At 56.0% G+C, this 10,265-nt stretch overlaps 1 protein-coding gene across 8 annotated transcripts in view; it reads right to left on the reverse strand.

Moving 5' to 3' along the window:
* The window catches only part of UNKL (unk like zinc finger), a 45,463-nt gene that overhangs the window by 19,549 nt on the left and 15,649 nt on the right, over nt 1-10,265 (reverse strand). For 4 of the 8 annotated variants that reach the window (XM_037732211.1, XM_017510966.2, XM_037732212.1 and 1 more), the window contains 5 exons: nt 8,571-8,706; nt 6,632-6,749; nt 4,570-4,654; nt 3,524-3,606; nt 1,570-1,632 (listed from right to left, as the gene is read on the reverse strand). In XM_037732211.1, the coding sequence (XP_037588139.1) occupies nt 1,570-1,632; nt 3,524-3,606; nt 4,570-4,654; nt 6,632-6,749; nt 8,571-8,706 (485 nt within the window). Of the gene's footprint in view, nt 1-1,569; nt 1,633-3,523; nt 3,607-4,569; nt 4,655-6,631; nt 6,750-7,258; nt 7,565-7,919; nt 8,172-8,570; nt 8,707-10,265 lie in introns of those variants that run through there. The other 4 variants (XM_017510968.2, XM_037732213.1, XM_017510969.2 and 1 more) reach the window with 4 other exon arrangements.

Here is a 10,265-nt window from a genome sequence, read left to right on the forward strand (position 1 = left end):
GTATCTGACCCCGCTAGTAGAGGCCTCGTGGGTGGAGTCACGCGGGATTTTTCTGTGTCTGTGTATCTGACCCCGCTAGGGGCCTCTGTGGGTGGGGTCACGTGGGATTTGATTTGTCTTTTGGTGACTGGCTCATTTCAGTCAGCAGCGTCTTTGTTATGCACCAAACGTGTCCCCCAAATTCCTACATGGAAGCCATGACCCCCACTGTGACCAGATTTGGAGACAGGGCCTGTGAGGCATAATTAAGCTGAAATGAGTTCCTAAGCCAGGCATGGAGGATCATACCTGTAATCCTAACACTGTTTGAGCCTAAAAGCTCAAGACTAGTCTGGGCAACATAGTAAGACCCCGTTTCTACAAAATATACAAAGATTAGCCAAGCATGGTGGTGTGTGCCTGGGGTCCTAGCTACTCTGGAGGCTGAGGTGAGAGGACTGCTTAAAGCCGGGGAGTCCCAGGCTGCAGCGAGCTGGGATTGGGCCACTGCACTCCAGCCTGGATGACAGAGCAAGACCCTGTCTCAAAAAACTTAACCAACTATGAACAACAACAGCAACAATGAAATGAGGTGTTAGGGGTGGGGTCCTATGCGGCCGCCATTCACAGGGAGTGACCCCAGGGATGCCCACGCACAGAGGGGTGACCCAGAGGACACAGGAGGAGGCAGCATCTGCACACCCCGGGGGGCCTCAGGAGGAGCCAGCCCTGGACACCTCAAGCTCAGACTCAGTGCCCAGAACTGAGAGAATAAAGTGCTGCTGCTTTTGGTTTTTGGATTTCATTTTGAGACAGGGCCTCACTCTGTCACACAGGCTAGAGTGCAGTGGAGCAATCTTGGCTCAATGCAACCTCTGCCCTCTACCTCCTGGGCTCAAGCAATTCTCCTGCCTCAGCCTCCCAAAGTGCTAGAACCACAGATGTGAGCTACTGTGCCCAACCAAAACTACCTCATTCATTTATTTTGAGATTGAGACAGGGTCTTGCTCTGTCACCCAGGCTGGAGTACAACGGCACGATCTCAGCTCACTGCAACCTCTGCCTCCCAGATTCAAGCGATTCTTTTGCCTCAGCCTCCCAAGCAGCTGGGACTACAGGCACGCACCACCATGCCCAGCTAATTTTTGTATTTTTAGTAGAGACAGGGTTTCACCACATTGGCCAGGATGGTCTCAATTTCCTGACCTTGTGATCCGCCTGCCTCAGTCCCCCAAAGTGCTGGGATTCCAGGCATGAGCCACTGCGCCTGGCCAGTTCTGCTGTTTGAACATGCCCATCTTCATCCTTCCCTCATAGCCCAAGGAAAGTAACACAGATGGGCTCCGAGGGGCCCCTCTTATTTCCCTGAGCAGAAAATGGCAGGAGGTTTTTGACTTTGTTGTTTCCAAGGTGTTTCAAACAGACAGACGCGGGACACAAGGAGAGAGAGAATTCCGTGACCAGTGGATATTAACTAGATGGCTCCGTGAGCCGAGCATGAGCGGGAGGGACCAAGGACGCACGAGTTCAGCCCTAGCACAATGCCACACCGTCAGCCACGAGGGCCGTGGGAAGCCTGGGGGGCTGTACCTGCTTGCTGTCCTGCTCACTGGCCTTCAGGCCACCCTCGGCTGGCAAGTCTCTCCGCTTGGCCTGCAACAGAAAAAAAAAGTCATATGAAGAAAAAGCAGGGAGAGGCTGGGCACAGTGGCGGACGCCTATAACCGGCAGTTTGGGAGGCCGAGGCAGGCAGCTCACAAGGTCAGGAGATGGAGACCATCCTGGCCAACACCATGAAACCCCATCTCTACTAAAAATACAAAAAGTTAGCTAGGTGTGGTGGGGCGTGCCTATAGTTCCAGCTACTTGGGACGCTGAGGCTGGAGAATCGTCTGAATCCGGGAGGTGGAGGCTGCACTGAGCTGATCACTGCACTCCAGTCTGGGCAACAGAACGAGACTCGCACAGACAGATACAAGCTCTGCTCAGAATTTACAAATATGCTAATTTTCTTTTTTTTTGAGACACGATCTCTCTCTCTCTCTCAGGCTGGAGCGCAGTGGCACAACCTCCCTGGCACAAGCTATTCTCCTGCCTCAGCCTCCCAAGTAGGAACACAGGTACTTGCCAGTGCACCTGGCTAATTTTTCAAAGCTTTTTGTAGAGACAGAGTCTCGTTATGTTGCCCAAGCGGGTCTTGAACTCCCGACCTCAAGCGATCGTCCCACCTCAGCCTCCCAAAGTGCTGGGTTTATGGTCATGAACCACCAAAACCGGCGAAGATGCCAGATGTCGAAGGTCCCATGAAACAGAAGAGATGCCTGAATCCGCAGGCTCCCCGTCGGTTCTTCAGAGTTCCATTTTTTTTTTTTTTTTTTTTAGAGGGAGTCTCGCTCTGATACCCAGGATGGAGTGCAGTGGCGCAATCTCAGCCCAATGCAACATCCGCCTACCAAGTTCAAGCGATTCTCCTGCCTCAGCTGCCCAAGTAGCTCGGGTTACAGGTGCGCGCCACCACACCCAGCTAATTTTTGTATTTTTAGTAGAGACGGGTTTTCAACATGTTGGCCAGGCTGATCTCGAACTCCCAACCTCAAGCGATCCGCCCACCTCAGCCTCCCAAAGTGCTGGGATGACAGGCGTAAGGAACTCCGCCCAGCCTGAGTTCCATTTCTTACACTTGAATGTGGCTCTCTGACCCTGGGCTGGTCCACGTGAAGGCAAGGCACAAGCTCTGCACTCCCTGAACCAGCCACAGCGTCAAACCCCAAACGAAGCCATTCACCTAAGGCAGAGGCTCAGCTGAAACAGTGAGAAATATATGAAGGGGTCAGAGTGTGCCACCCCCAAAACATGCCACTCTTCGACAAAAAGATTATTTTGAGTTGAAGGCAGCAGATGCTGGAACATCCCTCTGCCTTTCCTTCCTGCCCTGAAGCTGGGTGTGAATTCCTTCTCCCATCTCCAACCAGCAGGAGAGGCTGCAGACTGAGCCTGCGTAAACCAACCGCACTGAAGTTGCTCTCATCTTCCATCACTTTCCCCCACTTTACCTTTCCATCACTACCTTCCTAGGAGCCCAACCCCCTTTTCCCTTTTTCTCTTTTGAGATGGAGTCTCACTCTGTCACTCAGGCTGGAATGCAGTGTTGAGATCTCGGCTCACTGCAACCTCCGCCTCCTCGGTTCTAGTGATCCTACTGCCTCAGCCTCCCGAGTAGCTGGGATTACAGGCACATGCCACCATGCCCGGCTCATTTTTGTATTTTTAGTAGAGATGGGTTTCACCATGTTGGCCAGGCTGGTCTCAAACTCCTGACCTCAGGTGATCCACCCACCTCAGCCTCCCAAAATACTAGGATTATGGGCGTGAGCCACTGTACCCAGCCTAGTGGCAAGGATTTTTCTAGACTCTTCTAGAAGAGCCGCAAACTCCACAGACTGCCTTTGACCACACCGCTGAGAAGTCATAACCATCCACATCCCTAACAGTTACATTAAACCAAAGAACACCGGGCATCACTCCGGGAACACCGTTCACTTACGTTACCCGGCTGGCTGCTGCCGGTGGAGGGACTCCCAGGGTGGAGATCGCGGCAGCCCCAGTCATTCACCATCCCCAGGCTCTCTGCAAGGATAGGGGAGCAGCAGGCTCTGAGGGCGGCTGGTGGGCGACAGTGACACGCGGAAGTCTCCGCACCACATGTGAGGGCCAGGCGCACACGGCCTTGTCACTATCATCCCTCCAGGGTGTGGCAAGAGGATGGCTGGGCAGACAGGGGACGCTGGGGCAACGGGACCCTCGGGCCTCAGCCTTAAGGTTTTCACGTGTTTAACACTAAAAGCAACGTTTACAATGTGAACAAGAACAGCGGCCCTCCCCACTAAAATGAAAAGCAGAAGGGAAATCTGAGCTTGTGACCACACTCACAAAACCTAGAACCCAGATCCTAGGGCCGAGTGGGGGAAGGCCGAGTGGGTTCCCACTGGGGCTTGCTTCTGCTGCTGGGAACTGATTATGGACCATGTAACTCCCAAAGCTAAGCCACATCCTCCAGACAGCTAACAGACAGGAAAGCACGCTGGCCCTGAGGCCGCCTAAGCAGCCACTGCTCGAGGGTCTCTGCTGTCTCCTCTGCCTGGGGTGCACAGACCCCCTCACTCCACAAGGGCAGTGCTCCTAGGTGGGTGCCCAGCAGGACAGCAGGCTCAGGACAAGGCCCAGGCAGCCGTGGCAGAAGGACCCAGCTTGGACGCCCGGGAGGCAGGTGGAGGCGCCAGCCAGCTCACACCAGGACTCAGCCTTGAGGCTCAGGGCCCCAGTGCGCCTGGAGACAGCATCCTACCAGGCTCCACCATGACTGGCCCACACCTGCATGGAGGAGGCCCAGCCTCAGGCGGCACAAACACCCTCCCACCCCAGGGGGCCTCCACGGGCAAGTCGGGGGCTCCCAGGCCCCCGCCATGGTGCTGAGCTCCCACCCGCCTTCCAGGTCCACGTGGCCAGCTCCGGGTCACCAGTGACTCCAGTGAGAGTCTGCAGAGCTGCTGAGCCCGCCAAGGTGAACCTGCCACAGGGACGGCCACTCACTCTCCACGTGTGCAAAGGCGCAGAAGGGGCCGCGCGGGCAGTACCCGGTTTGGCGAATGTCGTTGCATTTCGTAGATTTGTAGATCTGGAGGGAAAATGAAATGGAGAGGCTGGATTGGAAATGGGATACCGTGGGACAATCACAGCTGGCGTTACCCCACAGTGGAGAATTAAGCTCCAAATCGTGACAAGAGGCCCATGAAGAGAGGGGTGTGGGCCCCGCCCTCCTCCACTGTGCACCTTGGTCGCCACATCCCTCCTCTCTGCAGAGCCGACCCACAGGGGACACGCACAGGTGTGGGGCCATTCCCCCAGCACCTACCCTCACATTGCAGGCAAAGCCATTCCCTGCTCGGTATTTTCTGAAAGACGCACCGAATACAGTCTGGTATGCAGCAGGCGGCTAATAAGCGAGTATTAAAGGAACACGTGTGTGTTCCATAGCCAGACCCTCTGCCACTTCACCCAGGGTGACAGACACTCTCATGAGGTCAACACCGCGTAAGACCCAGGAAGGGACAGACCACCCTAGAAGCACCCAGTATGCCCTAGGAGGGCCTGGCCCAGCCCCTCCTGCTTCACAGTTCTCAGGCAAGGACACGCGACTGGCACAGCTGGCGCCCAGTGCCCACAACGGCCAGGAAGCCTTTCCTGACCTCCAGCCTGGCTCCACCCGCTATGGCCCTCCCACCACTCGGACACCCAGTGGGGGCTCGTTTGTTTGTTCATTTTGTTTTTTGAGACGGAGTCTCATTCTTGTTACCCAGGCTGGAGTGCAGTGGCACAATCTCGGTTCTCTGCCACCACTGCCTCCTGACTTCAAGTGATTCTCCTGCCTCAGGCTCTCAAGTAGCTGGGATCACAGGCACATGCCACCAACCAGGCTAATTTTCCTGTTTTTAGCAGAGATGGGGTTTCACCTGTTGTCCAGGCTGATCTCAAGCTCCTGACCTCACACAATCTGCCCACCTCAGCCTCCCAAAGTGCTGGGATGCCAGGCGTGAGCCCCTCGCCCAGCTTGTTTTGTTTTTAATACAAATCTGAGTATGCTCCCTGGGCAGCTACACGGCCAATCGTGAACACAGCAGCCCTGTGCCATCCATACCCTGCACCCTCCAGAGGAAGCACAGGCCTGGTCCCAGCCCAGGCTACCCTCTTCAGCCCCAGGAAGACCCCGCCTGGGAAGAGTTGTTTACCTGGGGCGGGAGCCAGGCGGGAGGGTTTATCTCACTCAGGATTTATGGTATAGCTATGGGCCACATGGTGCCAGCTCTGCTCAGGGGGTGCTTGAGACCAGGGTCCACTGCAAGGATGGGCAGCCAGGCCTGTTACCGAACCCAGAAAAGGCCCCGGATACTGGGCTCCCAGCAGGCCCCTGGTGGCACTGCGGTGTGTGTGGTCACCAACACCCAGAATGCATGAGGCTGTGACCCTATCCTGGGAGGGACGGTGGGAAGCAGCGCCTGGGCCTCCCAGCACATGTGCCTTCCCCTCAGCTGAGGTTTTACTTTTTTCAGACAGAATCTTGCTGTGTCACCCAGGTTGGAGTGCAGTGGCGCAATCTCAGCTCACTGCAACCTCTGCCTCCCGGGTTCAAGTGATCCTGATGCCTCAGCCTCCTGAGCAGCTGGGACTACAGGTGAGGGCTACCACACCCAGCTAACTTTTGTATTTTTAGTAGAGACGGGGTTTTACCACGTCAGCCAGCTGGACTCAAACTCCTGACCTCAGATGATCCGCCCACGCTGGTGTCCCAAAGTGCTGGCATGACTGGCGTGAGCCCCAACACCCAGCCTGAATACGTGTTTCCACTGCCATTTTCTCCCTGCTTTTTTCCCATGTGACTGTTTTTTCTGTTGCAGGCCAAGCAGAGAGACGTGCCCGCCGCAGGGAGCCCAAAGGCCAGCAAGCTGGTACAGCCCCACAGGTTTCCCACAGCCCTCCTGCCAGCCCTCGGCCAATGATAGCCCTGTTCTTTCTGTGTGATGAACCACGCTGCAAACCCAATGACTTCCCCCAGGCCTTCCAGCAACCCACGCCTGGGGTGGTGGGAGGGACGTACCTCGGGGTGGAACTGCTGCTCTGTGCGGGAGTGGCAATACTGGCAGCTGTCACCGCCGTCGCAGCGCGAGGGCTCCCCCCACTCATCCCCGTGCTTCACGCTGGGGCAGGGCGTGGACCTGGGGACGAGCATGTGTCAGGGGACACGGGAGGACACGGCCACGGGGGGCCCAGGTGTATCTGCCTCCCACCAGGAGGGGCCTTGGGCACAGTGCCCTGGAGTGACTGGTGACCCAGCTCTACACTTAGGGACATGCGGGCCTGGCCGGTGCCGGGAAGGGGTCGGGACCCCAGGGATGTTCTTCACAGAATTTAACTTGAGCCTGGGTTGGAGCCACCCTCACGGATGAGGAGCGAGGGGGAGAAACAGCCGAACCTCCCGCGGGCAGTGAGGCTGGGCGCCCAGACAGTGCGGAGCTGTCTCCTGGCCAACCTTCTATAAAAAGGAAGTGAGATTTTTGATCCCACCATTTGAAAATCCTCACCAATTTCAAATGCCCAGTGCTCCCACTGCAATAAGCAGAGACTGCACCGCTGCACTCCAGCCTGGGCGACAGACGGAGACTGTCTCATAAAAAACGAAACCCTCTCCTCTTGTGCAATTTCTAGCAGCTTTATCATAACTTACGTGGAGTTATGGAAAACACGACGCCTGTCGGAGAAAAGGATTTTCCTTTTCTTTCCGTGATGGGCGATGACAAAAACCTGGAGGCTGGTTTGTGCTTTGTGCTACAGACATTCAGGTCCCTCAACTCTGAAGCCACTTGGACGGAGAATGAATTTAACGTGGTAAAATAAGGAGGGGAGGTGTCCTTCCCACGGGAGGCACAGGGCTCTCCAGGGCAAGCGAGGCAGCATCAGGTCGTTAAAAAGAGGGTGGTGGACCGGGCGCGGTGGCTCATGCCTGTAATCCCAGCACTTTGGGAGGCCGAGGCCGGCGGATCACGAGGTCAGGAGTTCAAGACCAGACTGGACAACATGGTGAAACCCCGTCTCTACTAAAAAATACAAAAATTAGCTGGGCATGGTGGCTCGTGCATGTAATCCCAGCTACTTTGGAGGCTGAGGTAGGAGAATTGCTTGAACCAGGATCCAGGAGGCAGACGTGGCAGTGAGCTGAGATCACACCACTGCACTCCAGCCTGGGCTACAGAGCGAGACTCCATCTCAAAAAAAAAAAAGAGGGCAGGCAGACTATCTGCTCAAAGGAAGAGCTGGACACAGACAGGGCCGCAGGGAGGCCAAGACCACGGCCCAGGCCTCCAGACACCCTGTGGGGTCTGCACCCTCCGTGGCCCCCAGGTGCGTACTGCAGACGGGAGGCAGGCGGGGCCACGTACAACCAGAAGGCGGGGCTGGAGTGAAGAGGAGGAGGAGCTTCAGAGGCAAGCCGGCTGCACAGGACCCAAACCCACAGGCCAGGCCCAGGGGAAGGTCAGGCTCAGGCGGTGGAGGAAGGTCCTGCGTGTACCCTGGGCAGGGCGACCCTTGGGGTGCAGGCCCCAGGACTCAGCCTAAAAACCGGGTGCCCTGGCCGACAGCTGTTAAGACAAGATCAACCCCAGGCGATGAGAATGCAGAGCGCCTGGCAGCTGGGGTGCGGAGACAGCACGCAGCCCACAGCCTGGAGAGCGCGGCTGCAACAGAGGCGTGAGTGGGGCACGTGGGGGTCCCAGCTGGCTCGGGGTCCCTCCTGCTGTGCTCCGGCCCCTTGCCTGGCAGAGGGGCCCTGGCAGGGGACTGCATGGGAGCCACTGAGCTTGGGTGGGGAGGCCAGTCCCAGGACAGGCTAGGGCCTCCCACAGCCAGTATGCTGGGAGACACCTCCCCTCCTGGGAGTGACGGTGCCACAAGGCAGCCCTCCCATGAGAACCCGGGGGAGGGCAATGCGGGCCACGGGGCGGGAAGGACACCCCCCTGCCAGGATCCTGCAGGCTCACCTGTACTGGAAGGTCCGGGGGTTGCGCCGCCTGTCCCTGCTGTTGTGGTAGTGCGGGCACGCATAGCCCTGGCGGCACAGGCGTGGTGGCTTCGGGCACTGCTCCGTCTTGTAGCTGCCCAGCACAAAGTTGGCATCTGAAAAACGGGCCACACAGTGCCTGTGCAGTATCACTTCGGGCAACACTGGCACAAAAGCCCGAAGGTGGAAGGCCCAGCTGTCGCCAACGGACAGAGCCATAGGAGGACTCAGGGAACACAGACACACACTGGGGCACACGCGGACTTCAAAGGACTCACGCTCCACGAGGGAAGCTGGGCCCAAAGGCCACACTGTGTGGTTCTGCCTACGTGACAACAACCACCCACAACTGGAGAACCCACAGAGAGGGAGTGGAACAGAGACCACCAGGGGTCGGGGGGAGTCCTGCTGTGGGTGGCCGCTTCCTTCTTGGGAGGTAAGAATGTTTTCCACCTAGATAGAGATGACGGTTGCACAGCTTTGTGAATATGCTAAAACCACAGAAAATGCCACACGTGAAGCCTCATGCACGCCAGAGCCTCCGGGTGACAAGCACCTCACCGCAGGTTCCCTGTTTGTAACAAGCGTACCTCACGGTGCAGGAGGTTCACCGCAGGGGAGACTGAAGCGCAGGGGCATTTGGGAAATCTCTATTTTTCCACTCAGTTTTGCTGTGAACCAAAAATTGCTCTAAAAAATAAAGCCTTTTTTTTTTTTGAGACGGATTTTGGCTTTGTCGCCCAGGCTGGAGTGCAATGGCACGATCTTGGCTCACTGCAACCTCCGCCTCCCAGGTTCAAGCAATTCTCCTGCCTCAGCCTCCCAGGCAGCTGGGATTATAGGCGTGCGCCACCATGCCCAGCTAGCTTCTTCTATCTTTACTAGAGATGGGATTTCAGCATGTTGACCAGGCTGGTCTCCAACTCCTGGCCTCAAGTGATCCACTTGCCTCAGCCTCCCAAAGTGCTGGGATGACAGGTGTCAGCCACAACATCCAGCCCAATAAAATCTCTCTTTAAAAGTCACTCACTGTATGTCACATAAATTTTACCTCAAGTTGAAAAACAAGCCATGGGGTCGTTTAAAAACAGTAATTGATGGGCAAAGATTCCTAACAATCATATCCTTTCTTGGGCTAATAGTTCACACCTTATTGATACATGCTGTTCTTTACTGCACCTGCTCGGTGTGGCTGGGCAGCCAGCAAGGGACACAGCCAAGAGCGTCAGCCCCTAAGTGCCGGTATGACGCCAGACATACTTCCAAGATCAAACCTGACATCCTGATACCAACGTGCACATCAGATTCAATTCAAATAGCTTTTCTTTTCCTTTTTTTTTTTTTTTTTTTTTTTTTTTGAGACACACTCTCACTCTGTCACCCAGGCTAGAGTGTAGTGGCACCATCTTAGCTCCCTGAAACTTCCGCCTTCTAGGTTCAAGCAATTCTCCTGTCTCAGCCTCCAGAATAGCTGGGATTACAGGCGTGTGCTACCATGCCCAGCTAATTTCGTTAGTAGAGATGGGGTTTCATCATGCTGCCCAAGCTGGTCTTGAACCCCTAAGCTCAGGTGATCCACCACCTTAGCGCCCCAAGTGCTGGCATTACAGGAGTGAGCCACCACGTCTGGTACCCAAATAGCTTTTTTTTTTTTTTTCAGACGGAGTTTTGCTCT

This window comes from Cebus imitator, unplaced genomic scaffold (assembly GCF_001604975.1).
Source record: "Cebus imitator isolate Cc_AM_T3 unplaced genomic scaffold, Cebus_imitator-1.0 Scaffold444, whole genome shotgun sequence".
NCBI classification, from domain to species: domain Eukaryota; kingdom Metazoa; phylum Chordata; class Mammalia; order Primates; family Cebidae; genus Cebus; species Cebus imitator.